This window comes from Solea solea, chromosome 4 (assembly GCF_958295425.1).
Source record: "Solea solea chromosome 4, fSolSol10.1, whole genome shotgun sequence".
NCBI lineage: Eukaryota > Metazoa > Chordata > Actinopteri > Pleuronectiformes > Soleidae > Solea > Solea solea.
This window is the reverse complement of record NC_081137.1, coordinates 23,908,170-23,935,643: the sequence shown is the minus strand read 5'-3', so window position 1 is coordinate 23,935,643 and position 27,474 is coordinate 23,908,170. Positions and strand designations below refer to the sequence as shown.

Here is a 27,474-nt window from a genome sequence, read left to right as displayed (position 1 = left end):
AAAAGTCATAGTATAGTATGTTGTCCAAAATCAATAAAAAAAGTCATAGTATAGTATGTCGTCCAAAATCACCAAAAAAAGTCATAGTATAGTATGTCGTCCAAAAATAGGTCAAAAAAGTCATAGTATAGTATGTCGTCCAAAAACACCAAAAAAAGTCATAGTATAGTATGTCGTCCAAAAACACCAAAAAAAGTCATAGTATAGTATGTCGTCCAAAAACACCAAAAAAAGTCATAGTATAGTATGTCGTCCAAAAACACCAAAAAAAGTCATAGTATAGTATGTTGTCCAAAATCAATAAAAAAAGTCATAGTATAGTATGTCATCCAAAATCACCAAAAAAAGTCATAGTATAGTATGTCGTCCAAAAACACCAAAAAAAGTCATAGTATAGTATGTTGTCCAAAATCAATAAAAAAAGTCATAGTATAGTATGTCGTCCAAAATCACCAAAAAAAGTCATAGTATAGTATGTCGTCCAAAAATAGGTCAAAAAAGTCATAGTATAGTATGTCGTCCAAAATCACCAAAAAAAGTCATAGTATAGTATGTTGTCCAAAATCTATAAAAAAAGTAATAGTATAGTATGTCGTCCAAAAATAGGTCAAAAAAGTCATAGTATAGTATGTCGTCCAAAAACACCAAAAAAAGTCATAGTAAAGTATGTCGTCCAAAATCACCAAAAAAGTCATAGTATAGTATGTCGTCCAAAATCACCAAAAAAGTCATAGTATAGTATGTCGTCCAAAAATAGGTCAAAAAAGTCATAGTATAGTATGTTGTCCAAAATCTATAAAAAAAGTCATAGTATAGTATGTCGTCCAAAATCACCAAAAAAGTCATAGTATAGTATGTCGTCCAAAATCACCAAAAAAGTCATAGTATAGTATGTCGTCCAAAATCACCAAAAAAAGTCATAGTATAGTATGTTGTCCAAAATCTATAAAAAAAGTCATAGTATAGTATGTCGTCCAAAAATAGGTCAAAAAAGTCATAGTATAGTATGTCGTCCAAAATCACAAAAAAAGTCATAGTATAGTATGTTGTCCAAAATCAATAAAAAAAGTCATAGTATAGTATGTCGTCCAAAATCACCAAAAAAAGTCATAGTACAGTATGTCGTCCAAAATCACCAAAAAAAGTCATAGTATAGTATGTTGTCCAAAATCAATAAAAAGGTCATAGTATAGTATGTCGTCCAAAATCAGTCAAAAAAGTCATAGTATAGTATGTTGTCCAAAATCAATAAAAAATGTCATAGTATGGTATGTCGTCCAAAATCACCAAAAAAAGTCATAGTACAGTATGTTGTCCAAAATCACCAAAAAAAGTCATAGTATAGTATGTTGTCCAAAATCAGTCAAAAAAGTCATAGTATAGTATGTTGTCCAAAATCAATAAAAAAAAGTCATAGTATAGTATGTTGTCCAAAATCACCAAAAAAAGTCATAGTACAGTATGTTGTCCAAAATCACCAAAAAAAGTCATAGTATAGTATGTTGTCCAAAATCAATAAAAATGTCATAGTATGGTATGTCGTCCAAAATCACCAAAAAAAGTCATAGTACAGTATGTTGTCCAAAATCACCAAAAAAAGTCATAGTATAGTATGTTGTCCAAAATCAATAAAAAAAAGTCATAGTATAGTATGTTGTCCAAAATCACCAAAAAAGTCATAGTATAGTATGTTGTCCAAAATCAATAAAAAAAGTCATAGTATAGTATGTCGTCCAAAATCACCAAAAAAGTCATAGTATAGTATGTCGTCCAAAATCACCAAAAAAGTCATAGTATAATATGTAGTCCAAAAATAGGTCAAAAAATTCATAGCATAGTATATCGTCCAAAATCACCTAAAAAAGTCATAGTATAGTATGTCGTCCAAAATCACCTGATTATCAATAATAATAATAATAATACATAATACTTATAGCTGTGCTAAACAAGTGGCTGTGTTTTAATCTAGGATTATTTTAGATTATTCCTAGACTGTTAATGTACAACATAACCTCAGCTAAACACTGTGATTGCAAACAAAACAAAGATATAATTGCTAATAGCAAGAAACCCTAATGTTTCTGTTTTTTGCAGGTGTCGATGATGAAATGGAAATTCTCGTTGAAGTTGAAATGCGACAAACAGATGGAGCAGAGAGTTCTTATTTGATTTAGAAAGTTTTCAGTTTCTTTTTGAGGTTTTATTAGTTTTGTTGGCCTAGACAGACACACAAACTTATGTGTAGTTTCTTACCTTCAGTAGGACTTGAACCCATGATGCTTTGAGTGGTGAATGACGTACACGACCACTGGACCATCTTCAGCGCTAACTCCAACTCCAACAGAGACGCAGGATCAGAGTGAAGGAGGAGGAGGAGTCAATGTTGTCAAACGACAAATTAATCCCTGAATTTATCAAAACTTGCCATTGCCTTATCAATGAACTTATGATAACAGTGTCCTAGTCAGGCTCTGCTGTCCCTACATTCAGCTGACAGTCTGTTTTTTGTGCGATTCACACATACACCACTGACACTAGCCCAGGGCCATGTTGGGTTTTTTGAAGTTACCTGTCATTTTACTCAGGTGTCGTTGATTACTGCATGAGCAACAGCAAACAATCAGCAGCCAGTAGCGGTTCAAGTCCTGGATCACTGCATTGTGTATGTCAAATTACCAATTCAAGTAGGCTACTAGACAATTAAAATAAATGTATATACAGTGTGGTAGTAATCATAGATGACCTCAGGACTTATGAACTTATTTACTACTGCTCGAATATGATCGTTTTTAAATTAAAAAGTATGAATATGGGACTTCCTCTAAAACTGTACAGTATGCTATTAGATATCGATGTGCTGAACACAACTTCTTCATTCTTATCCAGAACTTTTAGAGAACACTCTTAACATCTATATTATATTATATATCTATAACATAGATGTGAGAACCTTCAATTAATTTGGCAAATCATATCGATGTTACCTTAATTGGTTCGAACCATGGACAGAGGAAGAAGAATTATTCAACCCGGAAGTGTTTTCAAGGGACACAACAACTTTTATTCTGAAGTCCTCGAACCGGACGCGTCGGTGATGTTGCTTCCGGCAGGAAAACAAACCAGGATATCCATGTAAAAGAGAACTGTTAGTTTGCTGCGTTATTCACGCATAATTAACCCGAACCCCATTTTAAATGTCTGTCTGAAGCTTAACTGTCAAACATGAGCGTCACTTTGGACATACGACTGAAAAGAGCGAATAAAGTTTATCATGAAGGGGTAAGTTTGTTTCATCACAGCCGGCTAACGATAGCTGCCTCTATAGCATCGTCTGCGCTGTAAACATCACATTTATCTTAACTGTTAAATCATTGTTTAGTGTCAGAAGAGCACAGTATATATATATATATATATGTCCTCGATAACCATGTACTAACCAACCAGGAGACAATGGTCGTTGTCTGAGCACATGATCCCCAGCTGATGAGGTCATGTGAGTGTGAGTGTTTTCAGTGTCCGGCACAAAACTACAACAAAAAAATCACTGTTTGATTTAAAATGTAAACGTAATAAAATTAGCATATATTGATTGTTGTGCAGAAAAATAAATACCACCAAGTTTCTCATTATAACGATAAACAATCAATTACGCTCTCAAAAATGTCACCATTCCAAAGTGACTTATCTTTAGTGATAAACGCCTCACATTAACATTATGTACATTTGAGTTGTTTTGAAGTCATTATTTTACTGCGGTCAAACTATCTGACGCTGAATTTAGTTTTTACGGTAAAAAGATAACATCCGGTTTTCAAAATAAACACTCAGATCACCGTATCTGTATGCACGTTTTCAAAATAAAAGTCCCACATGCACACTTTTTAATACAAACATATGACCAACTTTGGGATGCAATAACAATGTATATATATTTTTTCAATTAAAAAGTGTGATTATGGAACTTTTATCTTGAAATTTTCTAAAAACTAAACACTAACTACATTTGTATGATTTACAGTGTGGTAGTAGCCATAGATGGGCAACATGGTCAGTGTAGTGGTTAGCGCTCTTGCCTTTGTAGCACGAAGACCTGGGTTCGAGCCTTGTTTGGAACAAGGGCCTCACTGCATGAAGTTTGCATGTTATCCCTGTGTGTTTTCTCCAGGTTCTCCGGCTTCCTCCCACAGTCCAACACATGTAATATGGGGATTAATTGACCACTCTCATGGTCAATGAAGGGTGTCCAATTGACCTAATCTCCTAATTGGATGTTTGACTGTGGGACTACATCAACTGTGTGGCCCTAAGTAACATTTTAAGTGTTCATTATGTTTTTTCTAGATACAATGGGGTGGATGTTTACGTGTATATATAGTGGAATACTGTCAACAGTGTTGTGTGTGTGTGTGTGTGTGCAGGAGGTGGTGGCTGGTGTCATCGTGCTGGTGTGTAAGGAGTCGCTGCAGCACCATGGCATCACTCTGAACATGGAAGGACTGGTGAACCTGCAGCTCAGTTCCAAGAGCGTCGGTGTCTTTGAGGCATTTTACAACTCGGTCAAGGTGAGAACTATCAGTTCACACATGAGTAGAATCTGACTCTCAGTAAAGTCTGAAGTCCTGGATGTGAGATTGTTGGTCCTTAATTCACCATAAATACAGATTAGAAGTCGCTGTAAACTGGAAATCTTGTCTGTACGATCCAAAAGTAAAACCAGTTTAACTCTAGAATTTGGTAGCCAATTCTAATGTAATCCAGTTGTAGTCAAAGACCTAACCTGTCCTCTCTGTGCAGCCCATCCAGCTGATCAGCAACAACATTGAAGTGGCCAAAGCAGGAAAGATACCAGGTGGAAAGACTGAGATTCCCTTTGAGTTCCCTCTGCAGGCTAAAGGCAACAAAGTGCTGTACGAAACTTACCATGGTGTCTTTGTCAACATTCAGGTGAGTGAGGGACTCTGACTTCAAATTATATTATATTAGATATCACCATTAAACAGTGGGAGGAAGATACTTACCATATGGCTTCCTTTGTTTCCTCACTCTTTACACAACCAGTACACCTTTTACCTTCAAATCATTGTCTGTAAATCAGGAAAGCTGACGTATGAACACACTTTTACAGACTACATACATTCAGATATATTTCTGTGTAAACAGGTGTTTGTGTCTTCTTCTCCTCCTCTCAGTACACGCTGCGCTGTGACATGAAGCGCCCCCTGCTGGCCAAAGACCTGAGCAGGAACTGTGAGTTCATCGTACACTGTCAGGTGAGCGAAGCAGAAACTGTGGTCACGTAAATAAAGATTAAAAACTAATATTATGTGGTTTAGATTAAGGACCTACATTTTTGTTTTAGTCTGATGAACTACAGATGGTAGTTATATTTACATTCCAATTGTCTTCTGGAACTTCTTCTGAGGTTATGTTGTACATTAACAGTCTAGGAATAATCTAAAATAATCCTAGATTAAAACACATCTTCACATTCCTCTTTCAGCCGCAGAAATCTAAAATTGCTCCAACTCAGGTCAACTTCACCGTCACTCCAGACACCTTAGAGAACATCAGAGAGGTGAGAAGACCGCGTTGCTTTTTTTTTTACCCTGATCTTTATTGTTTCAGTGAAAGAACAACTCTCCTTGTTTTCTGTGTTCAGAGGAGCTCTCTGCCCAAGTTTCTGATCCGAGGCCATTTAGACGCCACCAACTGTGTGATCAGCCAGCCTCTGACCGGAGAGGTGCTGGTGGAGAACTCGGACACTCCCATCAAAAGTATTGAGCTGCAGCTCGTGCGAGTGGAGACCTGTGGTGAGGACACGCCTCCAATCTTTCCTCTGTTGTAGCTTTGTGTTGTTTTTTTAAAGAAATGTGTGTGTGTGTCGTGTTCAGGTTGTGCTGAAGGCTACGCCAGAGACGCCACCGAGATCCAGAACATCCAGATCGCAGAAGGCGACGTCTGCCACGGCCTCTCCATCCCCATCTACATGGTGTTTCCCAGACTGTTCACCTGCCCCACGCTGGAAACAACCAACTTCAAAGTCGGTGAGTAAAGCCTCGCATTTATGCATTTGTTTTATTCCACACATGATAATAATTACGACAGACTTGTCTAGAACTGTCCGAAAACTGTTTTTAAGAGTGAACAAAGACGTTCACTGAGCAGATATTATAAAAGAAGGTTGAATAAATGATCAAATTTATCAGTTATCAATTATTAAAACAGCTCACACATTTGCCTGAGGATCATTCACAAGATAAAGGAACGTGAAGGACAGTTTAAATTAGACTTATTCAGTATAAATCAACTGATTAGATTGGTTAAATAAAGTATAAAATACTCATTTGTTGACCAAAAATCACTAAAAGTGCATTAAAATCAAATGTAAGGAAATGTAGAAAAAGCTGAAATTCTGTTGAAATATCACCACAGAGGAATCATAATTTCAGAAGATGTCCTTACAACAGTAACATTTTCCATAAGCTTGTCATTTGTTACAGTTTTGTTTCCAGCAACTGATTTGTGGAGAAATAAAAGTGCATTTTAAAGCCATCGTCTGCTGCAGACTTTAGGGAAAAGTTTGACAAACACTTGGGGAAATTGGTGAATTTATTTTACAAAATTGTTGTTATTGTTTTCTGTCCTTTTTAGAGTTTGAAGTGAACGTCGTTATTGTGCTGCACGACGATCATCTGATCACAGAGAACTTCCCGCTGAAGCTCTGCAGAGTCTGAACCTGGAGCTGAGGCCGTGCAGTCAGGTTCACCACGACTGTGAGACTCTGTGAAACCACAGCGTTGTTGTGTCTTATCTGAAGTTATCTGCTCCTCTAGAGCGGTTCATAAATGAAGAAAAGCTGCTCACCTCCAGTGGGAGATCAGCACACCTTCATCTACTAAATAAGAACTTTGAGCTCATGAGAAATTTGGAGGAAAAAACTCTTTTAAATGTTGTTTTTGTGACTCTGCTAATGATTTACAATGATTTGTCATCCTTCTGATTAACAGTGTTCAATTGTGATACAATATTAAATCTGTCAGTATTTAAGGCCTCTTTTTTCATTTATTCAGTCATTTATTTTCCCTTCATCGTTTTCTAAACACAGAGACAAAATGGACAAAGTCAAACACGAGACGAGTTTTATTTCCACTACGTAAAACCTTAAGTTTTTTCCATGCACGTCCCTCTAGAGAGAGCGAGCGTATAAAACAAAGTAAAATCAATGTTATGCATCATTTTAAGATTTTAATTAAACAAATAAAAAGGTAAAAATAAAACGGTGAACAAGAAAAGCAAGACGTTTATACGTCACGGCAAGCAGGACGATCGGGACATCACGGAGCTGGACGCCTCCGACTGGACAGCGCGGGGAAGTCGTCGGGCATCAGGGCGTGGTCTCTGCACGTGGGACAGGTGCTCTGCTCCTTCAGCCATGACCTGATACACTGAACGCACAACAAGCAACACATTAAATATAAACTAAACAGAGGTGTCGGCTCGTGCAACACCACCTCTGGCTTATTTCATGTGCTTTCTGTACATTTAAGGCATTCAGACATCCAGCTGCTTCAGTAAGAAATCTAAAGTAGAATCAACTTCGTATTTCCTGAAACAAAGTCGTCTTTCTGGGGAACTTTTTTTGGCAAAGAAAAAGATCGTTTGTGTTTATGTTTCAACATGTGTTCAATGTGTTAACAGACAACAAGTAAGTGTGTCTCCTGCTCACGTTTTCATGGAAGCTGTGTCTGCACTCCAGCACACAAATGTCCTGTGGACTCATGTCCTCGTGACAGATGATACACGGATCCTCCACGTTGATCTGCAGAAAACACACACGTTTAAAAACAGGTTACATTCAGACTAAGAAGCTGAATAAACTAAAGCTAAACTCAAAGGTTACACCTAACATACTTAACATCTACACCAGAGTAAACTGCTGATGGAAGACTTTTTAAAGTCCCCTTTAAATACTTTCATTAGTCATTTCAGTGAAGTCATTCTTATTAAATCTGGGGTTTTTGTACTCACTGCGTCGGGATGTACATGTCTATGGTTTTCAATGGGCTGCCAGACGGGAGGCGGAGTCCCAGCTGCATTCCCACGTCTCACAATGTTGGATCTCACAGAACTCAGCTTCTCCTTCAAAGGAAAGAAAAGGAAATGTGTCATTTTCTCAAATTCCTACACTGGCTCAGTGAATGAAAACATGTTTTAGGAAAGGTTTTCTGTCCCATGTGCTGTGAGAGGAGCAGCGTTAAAGAGCACAACCACACTGACCTGATGGTCCAGGATCATCTGAGTCACTCCACCAACCACATCCTGTAGCTCCATGCTTCTGAAGCTTCCACCACTGGACAAACGCAGATCCTGGATCCGCCGCAACATGTCCAACCTGAACACGCACACAAGAATACAGACGGTGATTCTTTTTGTGCTCTTCTTCACAATAGAGCTCTTGCCAATTTTCTACATGAGAGACTCGAGGTTTGAAGAAAACTGATCTTTAATCATCAAATACGTCCCAAACACAACACTTTCTTGACCCTTTTTAAAGTAAAAGTACTCAAACGTTTCAGTTTTATGAACACGCTGATCAGCAACATAACCGTCTCGCACCCAGTATGATGTTAGTATTCTGTTAGACAAGCTTAAAAACCTTACAACACAGAAATGACCATGTTAAAACACACATACAGAGTGTCTTATATCCTTTTTTCCAGCACAACCTATAGACAGTCTGATAAAATATATATTTTATTCCATTATCACCAATTAAAAAAAAAAAAAAAAAATCTTTAGTGTTTTCTGATGAAGAAACTAAATAGAAACTCAGTTTCTAAAACATTAAAGAGCTTGATAAACATTTTAAAAACATTCTCAAATGTTTTACAGCACAACCATCCAACCAAAAAAAGACTTGATTTTGTTAATAAAGGGTTGTGTTAGTCCAGCGTTACCTCGTGTAGTCTGGGAAAATAACGAGCAGGCGGTCGATGATTTTCTCATACAGCGTGTTGTGTGGAGGCTCCTGTTTGGTGGCGGGAGGTTTGTGCTGCGATCGAGCCGGAGCAGACGCTGACGCCGGAGCAGTCGCCACAGCGGCGGCTGCAGCCGTCTGCTGGGTGATCGACGCTGAAGGCTGAGGGCTGAGGTCTTTGGCTGCTCCAGCAACCTGCAATGTTCACACAGAACAGGAAACAGGAAAAGGAATTAAAAAAACATCCTTTGTTCCACTGACTCGCCCGATGAGGCCGCCCAGGTGACAAAGTCTTACCGTTGGTCCTGAAGCTTCAGAACGGCCGTTTGCGTTACCGAGGAGACCCTCACCGACTCTTCCCCCATTCTTCACCTGATCAATCTGCTCCTTGTAGTGCGCCTGTAGACCGACCGCACAGAGACAAACTTTAAGACACAGCACAGTCGGAGGCTTCTTCTATTAACCTACAAAATATCAAAAATAGAAGAAGATTTTCCACTACATGGTAGCGGGTCAGCTCTGGTTGGGTTTGGTTGCTTTTCCTGTTACTATAAAACCTCCTTAATGAAAACATTTTAATAAAGGCTTCATTAACCTCCGCAGTGGAGATTTTCTTTTCAATTTCTTGAACTTTGGATCTCCAGGAGCCTCTAATGATGTCCACGGCTGGGTCTGGGTGCCTGGAACATGAAAAAGGACATGACTGTGATGCCCATCTGCTTACACGTTTAGTCCACCCTGTGAGCCACAGCTGGGATTTCACTTCTCGTACCTATGCATTGCTTCATTCAGTCTGCTCAGAAAAGCCTTGGCTTCTGCCAGCTCGTGGTAGAGGCTGTGTAAACCCTGCTCACGGCTGCTCTCTGCCACCAACACCTGGAGAAGACAACCAAAGAGAGAAGCCAAGAAGTTGATCATGAGCAACTGTTAAGTTTATTTTAATCAAGAGTGTGTGAAGCACAGCGTCTGTTTACCTGAGCTGTGTGAGATCTCCTAGTGACTGAAACAATCGAGTCCTTGCAGCGCCTGATCTCATCTTCTAGACTCATCTTCTCAGCTGCCGCCTGATTGCTGAAGCAACAACAAACACAGACGTGAACAGAGAACCAGAGTGGATAATTGTTCACATTTTTACTTCTCCTCTCTTTTTTTAACCACTTACCTTTTCTCTCGAAAGTCCCTCAGCTGTTTGTCATAGTTGGCTTTGTTGTCTCTGATGTTCCTGGCCAGACTACGCATGAAAAAAAAAGAAAAGAAGGTGTATGTCACACACACACACACACACACACACGTTTGCATAGCATTCTTTGTGAAGACACTCAGACATAAAGCACTCCCTGCCCCTTATCCTATCACAACTAAATGCCTTTAACCTTTAACCTAAAACCAAAAACAAAGTCTTAACCTTGAAAAAAGATCTTTAAAGTTGTGAGGACCAGACAAATTGTCCTCATAAAGATTTATTTAATTAAACTGGTCCTCACAGCTGTCTAGAGACACACTTTTATTAAGAACAAATAATCTGCAGAAACATTTATCGTTACATTACATAACAGATGATTAAATCCGTGTTTGAGCTAATGTGTCTTTTTCAGCCTCACCGTCCATGTTCCTCCACCAGCTCGTCCATCTCCTGCTTGATGGACCTGAGAACTTCCTGGTTGGCTTTCTTCTCCTTCTGGTCCTTTTTCACCTCCTCCTCCAGTTTGTGCTGGAACAGCGTCAGCTCTCTATTGGTCATCTTGACAAGAAAAAAAACAAAAGCAACGATTGATTGATGGACAGGAGACACTTCAGCTGGTGAGTTTTAACTCATCACTTATTAAAATCACCAGAGTGAGTTACATGAGGTCATGGACGTACTTGTGTCTTGGTGTTGATGTTGCGTATTTCCTCCTCAATGGACGCCATTTCTTCTTTGTGCTTCTGGACGACTTTGTTAGAACTGCTGGTCATTCCCTTGATCTGCTTCTCCAGTCGCACATTACCCTTCTCCTTCTTATTGATGTCCCCCTGGACGAAAACGGTCAAACATAGATAAACTTAGAACAGCACAACAGAGGAATTACCAGTTAAATTCGCTTTTTTTTAACAATAACTGGCAAATAAAATGAATGAAAGGGACCTGAACTCCGATCAGAGGCAAAACATTTAGGAATTAAATTAATTTTAAATCAATGTATTACAATATACTGCACTTTTTAATCGATTAATCGCTTTCAGCGTCGTTTCTTTTTAATCGATTAAAACAAGTTTCAGCTTCTCAAATGGGAACATTTTCTGGTTTCTTTGCTCCAAATAAAGAAATTATTAAAACTATTTTTTCAGCTTTGGTAAACATCGAGGAAATAATCAACAGATTCAACGATTATGAAAATAATCACAAATCAAAACACAACTTGTAATAGTAAAGAAAAACATACAAGGAAAATTAAGTTTTGTCAATAATAATTTTTTACTTTTGAGACACACAGACCAGTGACGTGTGGTCAGTGGAGGCAGTGCCTTAAAAAGAAAATTGAATTTGACCTTATATTAGTACATATTGTTTTTTTGCTGTCATATTATTGAATAGTATGGAATTGATTAAAGCATAATTAAAACCTTTAAAACAACTAAATGTTTCAATTAAGGTCAAAATTGAAATAAAAGCTTCTATTTTGGGTTCATATATTTGTACATCCGACCTCAGAGCCTCCACAGTCATGAACCTCGCTGACCAAATTAATGGTTAAAATGTAGGAAATCTGTCAAGATTGTTTATAAATAGACTAATATTGTGTTGTTGCATAAAAACAGTACTGGTCTCACCTGGTATCTCTCAAAGCGCTCATGAGGCTCTGTATTCACTGCTACACTGCTCATCGTCTCTGGAAATGTCTAAGAAAATGAACAAAATGGGAAATTTAAACTTCAACAAAGCAGCATCATTTTGTCAAGTTAACTTAAAAAGCTGAGAAAGTGTTGACATCTACCTGCACGGCGGCGTCTTTCCTCAAAAGATCATTCTCAGGTGTCCATGAAGAAGAAGTGACTCCTGATGATTCCACTCCAAAAATCCTGTCTGGTTTATAGTCACAAAGCTCACGCTCGCCGACATCTTTAAATGAAAAGTAAGGGAACTGCTGTGGACGGTCGTAAGCATTACTCCACTGGGTCAAGAGATCTTTCCCTTTGAAAATGACAGCAGAGGGGTCGACTTCACTGCCCGAGTGAAAGCTAAAACTGAAAGGATTTGAGAAGGAGGGAAACACTGGAGGCTGTGCAGAGGAAACCATGTCCCGTTGGTTTGGGAAAGCGGGTTCATGAAAATCAGGAGTTTGTCTGTGTGCGTCGGGATCCACGATAACGTCCAGGTCATCGAGACTGGCTCCAAGTCCAGCTTGCTGCAAGCTGACAGCATGCTTAGCCAGACCGACACAATTGCCAATCTTTATGAAGCGGAGGGACTCGAGGAGGAAGGACTCGAAACCCCCTGACTCCTCGATCTTTAGCTGAGCCTCGGATGGGAAATACTCCAGTTCACCAACCAGCAGAGGGTCTTCAGCAACCAGGGGACCGTGCTCCTCCAAGATCTGAGCAAAATAGCTACAGCAAAAGGAACATAATCCAAATTTACAAATCAGAGGAAAACAACATGAGGATTGTATCAATATAAGCTTTTACTGGGATCAGTTTTCAGTCTTTGCTGTATGTGTAAGTGCATATTTAACAGTTGTTTTGTATTTTATTTGTGTTGCGGTAATCTACAAATTTACTTTATATGAAATGTCATCTTTTTTTTTTGCGTTTTGAATGTTATAACCTTTGGTGAGTCCCCACATCACAAACCGTCTAAGAGTTACGGTAATGAGAAGTATGCATGCCAAATCCGTCACATCCGTCAGAGACGTCACAGAAGGGTAAACATTGTCTTTTATGTGTAAAAACCTGTTTCCGTGGCACTAATTTGCATCTACATTTTATCAACACGAACATTCCCCATCGCCTTCAAACCTAAATGGAACAGTTCAAGTATGTAAATCAAAGATGTGCCAAGAAACAGGCTGGTACGTAAACCCACCTAATGGCCACAGTGTATAATGCATGTGTCTCATACGTGAAACTGCAGGTCGCACTTACTCATACAAACTCTCTTTTGTTGGGTCAGGGTGGTTGTCCAAAATCTTTTTATAGCAAACTGGTTGACTGGTGCCGTTGTACTGCTCCTCAAAATCGGCCACTTGCTCTCGAAGGTGACTGGGTACACTGAACGGATCACCGGGGTGAAGGAATAATCTGCTCACACAAAGTTTCAACGTCACCACAATGTAGTAATGATCACAGGTGGAATGAAAACACTGTGTGGTAGACGCAACTTACAAAGAGTCGTCTTCAAACAAGTCATGGTCCCACTCGTCTCTTGGTGTTACATCTCTTGTCTGAGGAAAACTATATAAGCCCTGATGGAGAGAAGAGGAAACTCTTCAAAGACATGACACATGCAACCCATACTCAATTCTAAAGCAACAGTTACAGATTTAATCACTGACCTTTGTTGCATTCAGTTTCTTTTTTCGATTTTTAGTCTTCGTAGGAGAATTCTGAAAGGAACGAGATCATTAATTTCTTCTCCATGTTTCACAACAGGTAAAAAAAAAAAAAACAAGCAGCCACAAGGGTTTCACATTTTAGGGAAATGCATTTAGTCAGCACTAAAACCATGTCATGGCTTTTTATCTGCAGCAATAGAGAAAACCCCTGGACTCTCCGTTACATAATTTAATATACAAATCCCTGCATATCTGCACCTTTATTTCCTCACACAAACTGTGCCCTTGAATCTTGTTAATATCCATCGTTGTGGATTGGTTAATTCAGTTATATCTTAATACTAAATTCATTCATAATTTTGCAAAAAAGTTGTTGATTTTGTTTCTTTATCTGGCTGCATTCAAAATGATTTTGCTCCTTAATTCTTGTAAGACATTTTTACTGTATTATATTCAATTGTAATATTTTCTTCATCATGTATATATTTATATCTTTTATTAAATCTTATTTTACATTTCTCATTTTTTTGTTTGTATATTTTGCTTCATCTCATATATTTTCTATTTCTTATGTCTTATACCTAAACTGCGCTGCTGTAACACAAGAATGTCACAGTTAAATCTATCGATCTAAACGAGCTTGATGTTAACTGACCAGATTTGAAGTGTCTGTAAGCAAACTTTGAAGGTTTCTGCAATGATTACGAAATAAAGAGTACAATGAAATGGTCATTTATGTTTGTCATACTACTCTGACTGCAGGGTAGTATGACTATCACCAATGTATCACCAATGTAGTTTTGTTGGGATTAAGCTATTAATTTAAGTCGATTGTGGTTATTTGTGAATCATTTCCACTATGACAGAAGATAAGAAACACCTTTTAGACATTTCTTTTTCTACCTACCCCAATGTATGTCTCCTGAAATCTTACAACTACATACAAAATGTTTATAATGGTTTAAGACTAACTCATTCAAGGGTGTCCTCTGAGAGAACTTAATGCAATGCTTTCATTCTTTCCTCTCTTAATTTTCATACTTACTGTATATAGACTAAACTGATCTGAGATCATGCGTCCCAGAACTATTCCATTGTTTACTTAGGTGGTACTGTGACCCAGAAAATAATTTAAATAAACTAAAAACTTACATTTTCATTTTCATCAGACTTTTTTAAGACTGAACAATGGCCATCTGAAAAAACAATACAAAAATAGGAAATTAAATCATGATGCAAACCCAAGCAGAATATAGGTACATGGTCAAATCAGACTCAAAATACGTACCCATCATATCAAAATACTCATCCAGTATAGTGTGACAGGCAACATAGTCGTCCCTATGCTCCTCCAGAGTCCAGATAAAGAGTCTGATGTCATGCGGTGGGGCCTGTTTTAGATATTCAGTCACAGTCAGGCCGATACTTGAAAAAATTTCTGGCATAGAACCGAGCTTCATTAAAATCCTCTCCTGCAATGGACCAAAACTGAGCAGAAGACCCAGGTCCATCTGCTCCAAGTGTCCTGCGTAGCGCTCAATGAAGGATGTGGCAGCATTCAGGCCTAAAGCATGCAGAATACAGAATACAGAATACAGTTAGTCAGACTCCCCAGCTTCTTGATGTCCACAGTTTACAGTATTTACACTGGGAAACATGCTGACCTGCATCATTGAGCTGACATGCCCACTTGTTGAGTTTAGGATTTACATCCAGGCTGCTGAGTATCTGGATGAGAACACGAGCCCAAACGCGATTCTGTCTCTCTAGTAAGAGCTCCAGAGCCTGTCCCAATGTCTCCAGTGGCTGCTGCTGCCAGTTAAGCATCCTCTCAGCGAGCTTGTTCCCCTTCAACGAGTCCAGCTCCAGCCACGGTTTCAGATTGCTCACCAGCACAGACACTTGGAGGCCTTTCTCCTCTTTCAGCAAATCCATCTTCTGGCTGATCTGCAGCAGAACTCGATCCCTGTATAGCAACCAAGCTGACGACACCAAGCAAGCATACATGAAGCTGTTTAATGAATGCAAAACCTCCACAGAACTATTCCAAACATGCCTGTGACAGAGGCAGTACCTTTCTGTTGACTCTTAGTCGCTGTGTCTTCTGTCTGCTGCAAGATCTCGTCGTTGATGGTCTGATTACCTTCAAATGACAGCCTATTCTGCTTCCTCTTGAGCTTGTGCCCCATCTTTGACTGCAACTTCTTCAGACTGAAAAAACAAGATAAAGCATCAAAGGCATGTTTCTGAAACTTATCCTTCTTATACAGCTCCGGATGCATAAGTCACACAATCCCATCATATAACAATCAGTATCAACAGAATCCACGGCTGATTCAATTTTATATCTTGTTTATTTTACATGCATTTATTGCAATATGTAGAAGTAATGTTCGCAACCCTGGGGCAATTATATGACTAGTTATAAGGGTAAGTTCTTCCATCTAGGGCTTTCATTTTGTCAGAAAGTTGTCTTTAATAATAAACTTTTAAGAGTTAACAGTAAGATTCCTGCTGAATTATAACACAGTGAATAATATCATGAATTGTGCTCTACTGCAGCCTCACCTTGTACATTTCTGATTCACTTTTGGCTTCTGAGGAATGCATGATTTGGGGATGGCAACATCAAACTGAACAAAGACACAAATCAGGTCAGCACAAATCCTCATTTTTCATTAGAACAGTGAGTGCAGAAAGGTTTGCGTCACTTCCAGAGACTAAACTCACCTTACACTTCAACAAGCCCGTTGGGCTAATAATTCTGATACTACAGATCTGGCCGAGACAGTCTGGCGTCAAACATGCTTCGTGCAAGAGATCCTGCAGCATAAAATGGTAACATTAAGGTTTAACACGGGCGTCAACAGCTACCAAAAGACAGATAACACATACACCTATTCAGGAAAAATAGGGTGTGTTTACCTTTTCATTTCTTTCAGAGAAGTTTGATGCCTTGAGGGTCTTCCAACAGGTGATGTGGTATTCAACAGTACAACTCTGACAACAACATATTTGAATGTAGCCCTATGCATAAAAAAAAAGAAAAGAGGACACAATGGAATCATCTCTGATTTTCATATTCAACTCAAAACACTGCCCCGTTTTCTTTTACTGCTTCTTACTTTAAAATCAGGGTCAGTAATGTAGATTTCAGCTTTCAACGAGCTATGGCCCTTCTCAAATCGACACACGGCATCGGGAACGGGAGGAAATTTGCATAGCTCTATAGCATTTTCCAGAATTACCTTAAAAGAGACAACCATGTAATAAAAAATGAAAATGTAAGTGATTTTGCTTGAAATAATTATAATCGATAAGTCTAAGCAAAAAAGTGAAGGTGTACTTGATTGTTCAGATATCCTGCACATCATAATTCAGGAGGAGAAATGAGACAGCTAACACCGACATCATTCTAAACAGTAATGTATAAGTTGCTGGAGTTTCAAATTCATTTTGATATCAATTTATACGCCTACTCTGACATAAATATAACCAAGGTAAAAAGCTCAAATTACTGGCTGCACATGATTTGTAATAAATATGTATATAATTAGAGGAAGAGACTGAACTGACAACTCACCATAAGATATTCGGGTAGTGTTTCTTTGACAATCTCTTTTGTTAAGGGCCAGGTGAGTTTACCAGGAGTTATTTGATTCTTCACCATCTGCAAGGAGTCAGAAAACTGCTGGAGAGCAACTGCAAACCTGAAAAGATGCGTTGAAGTGTTGGAGCGTATAAAACTATTATAAGGTGCGACTCAGTCAAACAATTTGACAGAAGCGTTCAAGTACTGGATGTTCCTGTACCTGTTCTCTTTGAGTAATAATTTCCCGATGGCATAGTGAACAAGACACTGAAACGTCCTCTCCTCAAATGAGCTGATCTTCTGCACAAGCTTTTTTGCTTCGGAGAGTTCCTGTATTTCACAAATTAAAAAAGTAACCACAGATAAAATTTGAAAGATGCACAATATCCTTTCAAATTCATACATAAATGGTCCCGTCTATGGAATAACTAGAGGCATAAGCTAATTTCGATGGGGAAATAGAAACCTGGCAACATTAACAGTGTTTATATCTCAATTTCAGCCTTTTCTGAAAACACATTTTCTACATGTTACATCACATAGAAAAGGCCAAATAGCTTAATTGGGACATTAATAAGCTAAACTTTTTAATTGGTCTACAAACAGAAACATTTTGGATTGTGGTAAAAGTAGCTTTACAATATCAAGGTTACAGCTGCAACCGGGAATATAATTTATACATTTTTCTACAAAGTTAATCCATGAGTTACCTCGGGTTGACCAATTTCTGTTAGAGCAGCTGCTCGACCATACAGCAGCAACAGCATGTCCACTGTGGAGAGCCCAAGGACCTGGGACAGCAAAAGGAAAATGGTGAGATGATCATTTGAGATGGTGTTTATTAATGTAGAGACACAATTTGCAAACTCAGGGAACCTGGCTTAATTGCCAAATTATATATCATGCAAAACATAGAAAACTACAATCCAATACAATAAACTTAAATTGTTCATACACTTATTCTACATTATACATTAAATTACTTTAATTTCTCTTAAATAAAGTTAGGAATATTGGCTCCAAAGGAGTAGCAGCGTGAAATGTGACAACCTCTGCACTGGTTTGTACATCAGTGGTATGATTACCTTCAGTGTTTTAGTCTCTAGAATGGTCAGTGCCTTGCTGAAGGCCTGCTCTGCGTTGCGGCTGCGGAGGTCGGTCAGAGCAGTGTGGGCATCCTGAACCAGTGATCTCAATTCTTTGCACACGTCTGCTGATTCACCACCCACCGCCTGGTTCTGAGGAGGTTAAACATCACAGCAGGTCAACCATCGTTCAATAATACTTTAATATAATTTAAAAGCTATAATCAATCATTTGTTTTGCTATGTGTTCAACATAGTGTATTACCAAGCTGTGATTATATTAATCCAGCATGAACGCAAAAAATCAACACCATGCCATTGACCTATTGGTCTAGTGCGTGAAAATGTTGTTCCTTATGGTCATAAATGAGATCATTTATCCTCCCCACAGGATATGAAGATCTGTGTTTTAGGGATATTTTTTACAGTCATTGACAAATACCTGAGAATACCATTGATCAATTTACACAGGAAGGAGTTGTTCTTTGTTATATTTAGATGCACTTTTGGCACAATGGTGAAAGTACTTATAGGAATGGCACCTTTGGGGTGCTTTCAAACTCAATCTATTTGTATTTTATGGAGGTTCTTCTGTCCGTCTAGTGGAAGACGAGCAAAGAATTTGGCTTTCTGATGAGATTATATGGTGCAGTGACAACAACAACAACAACAACAACAACAGTCTGTCTTTGCAGTCTTACCTCCTCTCCAGACTGACAATTTCTGTTCATTGATTTTTTCTGTGCTGTGGTGCCGGGCTCCACTTTAACATTCTTTGTATGAACCTCACTGGAAGCAGAGAATTTTCAAATCAACTATACAGTCTTAAAATACAACCAAATATACGCTGTAGTAATGCACAGAGGGAAGAGAAACTGCACTATTGATGAGGTTAAAATATAACAGAAATATTGTTTGAAGACTGCAGTCCTGTAAAACTCCCCTGCTAACCTTCCCACAGGTAAGTCTCACAATAATCAAAAACACACACTATATTTCTTCAACTAACCTTTTTGAGGGTTTTGAGTCTTTAGTACTGCTCTTCATCGGTGCAGCCGGTTCATTTTTACCTGGGGAGACAAAGTAAATCATGGTTTCTTTTATGTGTGTGTAGAAATCTAATGAATAGTTTCATCCATGATTAGATTTAAAGGCACTCTAGTCCCAGAAACAGAATAATCACTGACAACAAAGACGAGAAATTCAAGTCCTCGCAGTAAACATTACTTTGGTTACTGGACGATAAAAGACCAACTTCATTTGCATTGTATTGTCTGTCATGCTCAAGGAAACGAGGCTGTGTGGCTCGTGACCATGAAGGGGAATCTGCATGACAAATGTTCAATCCTTCACGTTCAGAGGGTACGACGACTGCAACCGTTAATCAACGCTTAGTCCTTTATTTCCTTTGACCTGTCCCTTCACTGAGTGTTGGAATGCTGTGATCCTGGTTACGAATCTTAATCAAGAGCTTTTCAAAAGCTAATTTCACAAAATGCAGACTTAAAAGCCATAACTCTGACGTGCAGACAAAACGCAAAGAAAGCATCGAGGGTGTTAAAATGAACTCACCTGGTTGCTTGTCCTTTTTAACCTCAAAGACCTGACAACACAAAAGTTACAGATTGACATTACACTTCATTTAAATGTGCATGTAGGTCCAGGAGGGTCTAAAGTCCTGGACCAACCATTCAGCCTGTAAAAAAACTATGAACGTAAACCTTGAAAATCCTGAAATGGAAAGCAGTAATGTTTGAATTAGATGCTCCAATAGCAAAGAATGAAAGGACATTTGCTCATTTTTGTTTTAAATCAGTGACAATTTCTGCAAAAGGATTTTAATTTGACATTTTCAAGAGGCCATTTCACAATATACAGGTAAAGTTACTAACCTTGCTTGTTTTCATGTCCATCTTTACCGGTGATTCTGCTGCATCTGCTCTACGTGTGCCGTCAGGTCTGCGGAGCAGAAAAGAAAAATGACACAAATAAAGACTTCCCACAAGTTAGTTTATTAATCATGTTTGCACACTGTATCAGGAAGTTCAAACGTACCGCCTAATCTTATTCTTTGATTTTCCAACTGAAAACAAAGCAAACAAACAGGGGTTTTATTTTTGGAGGGACAGCAGAGAGATGCATGCACCAGATCATTGATACGGTAAATGACACTCTTTTGCTTCAACAACAATGAATGAGCAGATGTTACGTTTTGGAGACATTCCATTTATGGGGCAATTAGCTGGGCTTTTTATTTTAAAAAGCAAACATGAATTGAGGGAAAATAAAGTACCTTTAAGTTCTCTCATTTCAGTGATGAATTTTTGATGTTGTTGTTCCAAGTCTTTGACTCCATCATGGTCGTCCCCACACAGACTCTGGGCTAACTTGTTGGCCTCTATGGCCTTTCTGATCTCGCCTAACGAAAACAAAGCCTCACAGTAGCGGTAGTGACCCTGCAAGAACACCAACATTTATATTTGCATTTAAGCATTTAGCAGACGCGTTTATCCAACGCAAATGACAAGAGGAACAGTGGACATCAACTTCATACTCGTAAATAATGTTTGCTTTTCAGTAATGGACAGCAGTACATGTAGAGTTCCTTCTTTATCAAGTAATAATGCAATAAATGTTGAACCTCACTTGCATGTCCACACCACAATCTGTACTGAGATAACAAAAGAGAGAGAACTACCTTTGCCCACAGAGGTTTTATCAGTACAGCACGTTTTCCGTCACCAACTGCCTTTCTATAAAAATCAAAAAAATGTCACGTTTGGGTTAAAACATTTCTTAAGCGTTGCACTTTTAATAAAAAAAACATTAAAATCAAGTTAATGTTCACATTTTTGCAAAAAGCATTTGTGTGACCGCGCAATCTAATTCTGAAAAGGCAGACAAACTCTGCACGACAACAGGGATACATCTTTCGTTTGAAATTGTTCTCTTCCTTATCTTCTAATCACGACTCATACTTTTAACGACAATATGAATCGTCGTTGCCTATATAGTTAGAAATACCTAGAATACTTTTCATGTTTACAGTATGAATTTATGAGTTATGACAAAAATGTGTCTGCGGGTTGCAGTGACCTTAACTTTGTTGAACAAGATCTCATTGGACAAGGATTTCCTAAAACACTGTGCTAAGAGAAGTCTTGGTTTGGTTCATTTAAAGATATAAGGAATCACTGACATTAATACATTTAAAGATCAGTTAAAACCATGTAGGTTTGTGCTTAATATGGTTTTTTTGTATTTAAAACTCTTCGTAATAAACACAGCTAATTATTTTCTCAAAAGATTTGACATCGAGGTTAAACTACTTATCCACATACACACCGGGCTTTCAACAAAAAATAAAAGAAGCTCCAGATACTTACAGATATTTTCTACATCGGATATAACATAGGGCTCTGTTTCCATATATTATGTGGTTATCAGGGCTGGAGAGAGAGAGCGAGAGAGAGAAATTAAAGCTCTGTTTTAAAAAACACTGCACAATTTTGTTACATTCACAAATCATAATACAGCAGCAAGGCCTTAAATAAAAAAACTAGAGATTCACATCAAGGCCATTTTAAGTGTTATATTGCTATTACTGTACATGAATAGTAAATATTACTAGTTGCTTAAACTGGTAAAACATTTGAAGAAAAAAAAAGGAAAAACTCACTAATATTTGAGGGCTGTGGAATAAAACTTCACAGCATCTTCGTACTGACTTTTCTGAAAGTTCTCATTTCCTTTCTTCTTCATGTCTTCACTTTTCTGATTGAGGAACAGAACAAATTTAAATCTTTGCTTCCACTGACACAAGACAACTGCAAAGGTTTAGCAGAGTTTACAGCAAGCATGTTGGCAAGAAAAGCCCCTACAAAAAAAAAGAAAGAAAAAAACGAACACCAGTGCCAGTTACAAGCCATCATCATACTAAGCATAACATATCATTAAATTACCACACCCAACAGAAAGTTTACAGTAAATAACTGCGGCACTAACTTGAAAGTAAACTAGTCTGTGTAAAATCGCAATGAAGCATGTAAAATAAGTAAGATATTTAAGTAGGTAGGCATTGGATTCTGCATCAGATATGAACTGATCACAACACTAGCAGAATCAGTTGCCTGTGGATGAACCAAATTGTCCTCTTTGATCATTCAGAGTGTGTTTTACCTTCCCCCGTCTCTCGGGATCTTTGGAGACACATTTAAGGCGTCTAAGGCGCTCCCTTAGAATGTTCACTTTTTATAAACATAGCTGGTGAAGAGTCTGGTCACCTAACACATTTGAACAGCACAGTTTCCTGCTAAAATGATCAATAGATAATCCATATATTCAATGAAAACTAACCCCATATGCAGTACTCTCTACGCTCAATGCAATATAACAAACAAATGACAATGTGTTTTGTTGTGCCTTACCTCTATATAATATGGTGGTGGTTGAGCCAATAGTGACTTCATAGTTCTCTCCATGTTGCCGCCCATGTCCTGAATATATTTAGCAACTGAACAAAAGTAGACCACAAAATTAACACAGATCAAAAATCATACTAAACACAAGCATTTTCCTTTAGATGTGGGATGAGAAACATCTTATGACTTGATAAACAGAGTAAGCAGTGTAAATGTCAGAGGTTGTGTGGTTTTCCAGTTTGTTTTTTCTTACACTCAGTGAAGATGAGGTGCAGCGCAGAAACACATGCTTGTTTGTGGCCGAGCTCCAGGACACGCTGGCAAATATTAGGCTCTCCTGTTCGCTCCAACCAGAGAAACACATCATCCCACGCTTCCGGGGAGCGCTGGTGGTTCAAAACAGAACATAATGTCAAAGTTAAAAGAGAAAATGTACTACATAAAACAAAGTATTTTCATGTTTTCATACTTTTGGCCACCAAAATATTCATAGAACCAATCTGACACTTCCTCCCCTGATTCAAAAACTAAAATTATCAGCTGGTACCAACAACGACCTTGTGTTAACACCAACAACTTAAAATGGATATTATTCCAGTGTTTTCAGACTTACCAAGTTAAACATGTTGCTTAGCCAGAAAATGTGCTTTGTGTGTTCCCTTTTCACCTGAAAGACAGAACTATCATTTCAGCACAGCTCAAACGTGTTATGTTAAAATGATAAAATGCTAATTACATGATAGTTAACATTATAATCTATTACATTCAGTCCTAATGGAGTGCGATTACCTCCGCCAAGTAGTTCATGTTAGATTATATTGTACTTTATTGACCCCACAATGGGGAAATTCACTTGTGCAGTAGCATACATGTTACAAAGGATAGAACAGAATGGCTTAGGTTACCATAAAGAAACAAATAATAAAATAAAAGAAAATATGCAATTTACATCAATGAACACTGTGTATTTAGATGCGTAGAGGTAACTAAATACTGTAAAAGAAAATATGGATTTTATTTACGAAAGTGACTTATGCTACTAATTACTGCACAGAATTTGACTATTGCACAGGGATAAATTGCACTGAAGGTAGAGGTAATTAAACACAGCAGTTAACACAGTTTATTATTGTACAGTCTGACTGCTGTTGGAATGAACGACCTGCAGTTATTCACCACATTTGTCTGTCTGTGGAGGATTTTGGTGAAAATGTTATGGTGCAAGGAAGAAATTAAAATGTGGTTGTAATCTAAATTAAGGGTCAAAAGTCTAACAACCTACTGTGTCTGCAACCGATGAAACCAGCCATCAGCCTGATACTAGCTATCTATGTGCACCAGCCTTTACAGAAATTAGTGTTTTTCCCCACCCCAGTACAAAACCACACCAAGGGCAACTTACACTTCCCCTTTCCAGGGCTCTCAGGATTGCTTCTAGTATTTCTACCATGTGGATGTTGTTCAAACTAAGATCTTCACTGTCCCTGGAATGAAATGACCAAAGATTTAACGGTCTAAAATCAACACATTTAAAGTGGAATTTGTTACGGGAAAAAAAACATGCAGATCAGAAGTCATAATTATACTTACAAACTATCAATTAGACCTATTTGTAAAGCCCATTCTGAGGTGTGGTTGACCTCTTTCTGCTGCAGCAGAATGGGAAGCCAGAAGGTACATACTTTCATCCGCTGTCCAGCTTCTCTTTTTTTATCAATAGGGATACTGAGCCATCGATCGAAAATTTCCTCTAGAAAAACATGCAGGAAATCACTTACATTGACTCACATACAAATGTATCTGGACAGCATTGTGGAATACACATCGACTTAGACAAATGTCCCTTACCTGATGGACGGAGGGCAATAACTGTATCATTTCCCTGAATGTCCGAGAGAGAGAGAGAGAGAGAGAGACAGAGAGCGAGTAAAAAAGTCTGATATACACAAAACAGAACGCTGCTTACTTGAATGTATTTAATTATCAATTATATAATTATCAAACAACTCACCAGATTACTGCGGTGTCTGGAGGCTGGCCAGTCATAACCAGAGTCAGAGTCAGAATCTGACATTTTGTCAATCTCTGAAAGAGAAAATCAAGCAAATCTGTTGTTTCACTGGTTTGTTTTTGGTAAGCAAACACCACCCTTTCAAAGATCTATGCAAGTTTATATCCGACACCTGCATAACCAAATTCTAAAAGTAATAAGCTGAGCGCAGGACCTACGTGAACAGACGGAGACAATTCACATTACAAACTGTCTTGTTTGTTTATGTCCAATCAAGTGATTGGTTATTTCTTTAAATCTATTTATCTATTTATGCAAAAAATAAACAAATGCCTACATTGTATGTAGGACATTAGCCATCCTCTCTAAATGAGAGAAACCAAAAGGGCCTATTTTCACTTCTTTCTTTAAAAAAGACAAAATAAAAAAACAGTTGGCTGTTGCTCTTCTTGTTATGGTGTAAGGCAGTACGGAATGCTATGAGGAAAATCAATTGGCGCTTTTCCACTACATGGTCCCAGGACGACGCGCCTCGCCTCGGCATTGGCACGTTTATTTTACCCGATACTTTTTTAGTACCTGCTCTGACGAGATTCCAAGCTAGCTGAGCCGATACTATGCGTGACGTCGTCAGACAGAGAGTCGACAAAAGAATCAAACGCAACAATGCAGAACTGTAGATCAATTAAAACGATTTTAAAATCCTGAAAACGTGCACTAATCTCCAACATTTAGCAAGAAAATGTATCTCAATATTTAATAGAGGAGTCTACTGCCGGCAATCGTGAGCAGTGAGCCGCATCACAACCCCTGCCGCTGTATTCAGCGACTGCGTCAGATGGAGTCTGTGATCTGGTAAAACAAAGTCACGGCAGTTTCATGCAGCCGTGCAATGACGACTCCACCCACACCAGGAAAGTACTATATTGTAAAACCAACCAAACCATGTACAGTCGAGCCATGCCGAGGCGTGGCGCAACCATGGCGTGGAAAAGTGCCAAGTGTGTTGCAATGATTGCCACAGAAATGCAGTTTACACGCGACAAAGGAGTAATATCCCACAAGTCAGGTTCAGCAGGCTTTCCTACTGTGCCAGCACAATGGCGTCATTGAAAAGAATCTGGTTATCTTTGCAGAGCAGGTTATGGTTTTTTGGACAAGGTTTAGGTTTTTTTGTTTGACGGCCTACTGTACAACTCAAAATGAACATGGCAGAGATTTATTACATGTCATTGGGTATGTGGGTTGTGGCTGAAAAAAGGACTGTAGGTGACGATCCTGATGAATCAGTTTCGTTTCATAATAGATGATAATCTTGAGACAGAGTTGTATATTGACACGGTGGAATACTGAGTGGCCTGAGTTTTTTCACCCTCCTGTTTAGTTTAGAGGCGTGGGAGGGTTTAATCTCCCCATAAGAACAATGCAACAGGCCTAGAATGCTTCATAATGTAAATTAGGTAAAGTTCAGCTAAACAAAATGGACCGCGTATGACTATGTGCCTTATGCTAAGCGCGTGAGTACCTAAAGTTATGGAACTATGGGTTTATGGGTAATTCATGAAAACCAAAACGTGTTATGGTTCATTGCAGAGGTATTAGTCATTCTAGAATAACACGGACACACAATAATATTATCGGACACTCTTAACAATAATAAAACAAAAACACTACGAATGTGTTTTTCGCAAAGACACTCCCACACTTTAAAAAAAAACAACAACAGATTGTCGAAGCAAAAAACCCTCAGAAATGACAGCATGGACGCTCGCGCACGTTAGCATTTTCTCATCGATGCGAACATTCAAACAAACACAAACAGGCCTACAACTGTATTTACTGGAGGTCTTGCGACTTAATTAAAGTATGTAATATTGATTTTAGAATGACGTGACGACGTTTCTTAGCCTCTTTGCTTCTTATTTTGGTTTCCGCTGTGTTTGCGCTAAACTGAACGCGACTGAAGCCGCGATGAAAAATGTCCGCTCCTCGATAGTGGCGCTTATTAAAATGTGATTTTAATGACAAGCTGGTGATAAAACACTCACGTTTTTCGTCAAAGATGAACGGCAAAGCAGCGTTTATCAGTCGTCGTCACTCGTCCTGCTCATAGTAGTGTACGGAAGTGAAAACTGAGACGCACGCGCGCATCACAGCCTCACATATGCACGTTAGGGCGAGCTGCTTCTTCTTCTTGATGGTGTTTACATTTAAACGTAAACAGCACCACCTAGTGCACCGGAATATGCAGAACTGCGCAGTGGCGTGCACAGACATTTGGAGGGGCAGGGAAATTAAAAGGGCACCTACTGTGAAAAATGAGTTTAGCATGACAAGACTTCTTCAGTTAAGTGTAATTTTAAGGCAGGATGAGCCTGTTTTTAGGGTTGAAATTGTTTATTATACTGTATTCAACACACACCCAAGGCATGAGTGAACTAACGACACCACGACACCCATCCCAAACCGCTTGCAGTACTACTTAGTTGAGGTGCCGTCACACGGCACTTCCTGATTATAATGGCTGACTTCCTGTTGGGTCAAGACCACGATATTGTAAACATCTTCGGGGCTGGTCTGTAGTCTCACATATGACGTTTAACGTGGTTACAACAAATCCTTCTAGGGCAGCATAAAACACTGTGTTTTATGTTTCTGTCTTCACCAGGGGGCGCTGAATTTTGCTGTCCCCTATAAGCGGCTTAAAGAAATCTAGATATCTTTAGATATTTATTTTTTAGTTGCTGATTTCGTGCACATTTGCACATCTGTTCTGAATTTTAAAAACCAAAGCTGTTAGAAAAAAGGGGGGGAGAAGGAAAACACAGTGTATATGATGTGAATATGTATATTGTG

At 38.5% G+C, this 27,474-nt stretch overlaps 3 protein-coding genes across 3 annotated transcripts in view; 1 reads left to right on the top strand and 2 right to left on the bottom strand.

Moving 5' to 3' along the window:
* The window catches only part of ppm1e (protein phosphatase, Mg2+/Mn2+ dependent, 1E), a 49,296-nt gene extending 46,912 nt beyond the window's left edge, over positions 1–2,384 (bottom strand). Inside the window, exon 1 of the mRNA XM_058626521.1 lies at positions 2,254–2,384. The gene's annotated coding sequence lies outside the window, so the exon portion shown is untranslated. The remainder of the gene's footprint in view (positions 1–2,253) is intronic.
* A 695-nt stretch (positions 2,385–3,079) lies between these two features.
* Positions 3,080–7,047, top strand: vps26c (VPS26 endosomal protein sorting factor C). Its single transcript, XM_058627324.1, has 8 exons — positions 3,080–3,279; positions 4,419–4,562; positions 4,795–4,944; positions 5,190–5,270; positions 5,501–5,575; positions 5,660–5,810; positions 5,892–6,044; positions 6,652–7,047. The coding sequence occupies exons 1-8, from the start codon at positions 3,223–3,225 to the stop codon at positions 6,732–6,734; spliced, it is 894 nt and encodes a 297-aa protein (XP_058483307.1). The 5' UTR covers positions 3,080–3,222; the 3' UTR covers positions 6,735–7,047.
* Positions 7,048–7,122: 75 nt separating this feature from the next.
* ttc3 (tetratricopeptide repeat domain 3) lies at positions 7,123–26,806 on the bottom strand. Its single transcript, XM_058627322.1, has 46 exons — positions 26,667–26,806; positions 24,619–24,692; positions 24,456–24,489; positions 24,198–24,357; positions 24,010–24,091; positions 23,221–23,274; positions 22,861–22,993; positions 22,614–22,699; positions 21,866–21,960; positions 21,573–21,635; positions 20,885–20,939; positions 20,480–20,642; positions 20,242–20,269; positions 20,079–20,145; positions 19,759–19,789; positions 19,196–19,256; positions 18,888–18,975; positions 18,187–18,339; positions 17,812–17,892; positions 17,322–17,431; positions 17,093–17,219; positions 16,635–16,757; positions 16,435–16,536; positions 16,240–16,332; positions 16,078–16,142; positions 15,584–15,720; positions 15,174–15,491; positions 14,798–15,073; positions 14,662–14,705; positions 13,510–13,560; positions 13,340–13,419; positions 13,100–13,255; positions 11,953–12,565; positions 11,789–11,857; positions 10,841–10,990; positions 10,579–10,718; positions 10,140–10,208; positions 9,952–10,048; positions 9,750–9,853; positions 9,573–9,657; positions 9,275–9,376; positions 8,958–9,172; positions 8,278–8,392; positions 8,029–8,139; positions 7,727–7,819; positions 7,123–7,445 (listed from the first exon to the last, which is right to left on the bottom strand). The coding sequence occupies exons 2-46, from the start codon at positions 24,679–24,681 to the stop codon at positions 7,335–7,337; spliced, it is 5,253 nt and encodes a 1,750-aa protein (XP_058483305.1). The 5' UTR covers positions 24,682–24,692; positions 26,667–26,806; the 3' UTR covers positions 7,123–7,334.
* Between the last annotated feature and the right edge of the window lie 668 nt (positions 26,807–27,474).

Excerpts from the sequence above, each read along its gene's own strand:
- vps26c (XM_058627324.1), top strand. The coding sequence starts at position 3,223 with ATGAGCGTCACTTTGGACATACGACTGAAAAGAGCGAATAAAGTTTAT. Across the intron at positions 4,945-5,189 it reads GTGTCTTTGTCAACATTCAG|TACACGCTGCGCTGTGACAT; the intron begins GTGAGTGAGGGA and ends TCCTCCTCTCAG. Across the intron at positions 5,811-5,891 it reads CGTGCGAGTGGAGACCTGTG|GTTGTGCTGAAGGCTACGCC; the intron begins GTGAGGACACGC and ends TGTCGTGTTCAG.
- ttc3 (XM_058627322.1), bottom strand. The coding sequence starts at position 24,681 with ATGTCAGATTCTGACTCTGACTCTGGTTATGACTGGCCAGCCTCCAGA. Across the intron at positions 12,566-13,099 it reads ACAAAAGAGAGTTTGTATGA|CTATTTTGCTCAGATCTTGG; the intron begins GTAAGTGCGACC and ends CTTTTGCTGTAG. Across the intron at positions 11,858-11,952 it reads GGAAAGACGCCGCCGTGCAG|ACATTTCCAGAGACGATGAG; the intron begins GTAGATGTCAAC and ends TCATTTTCTTAG.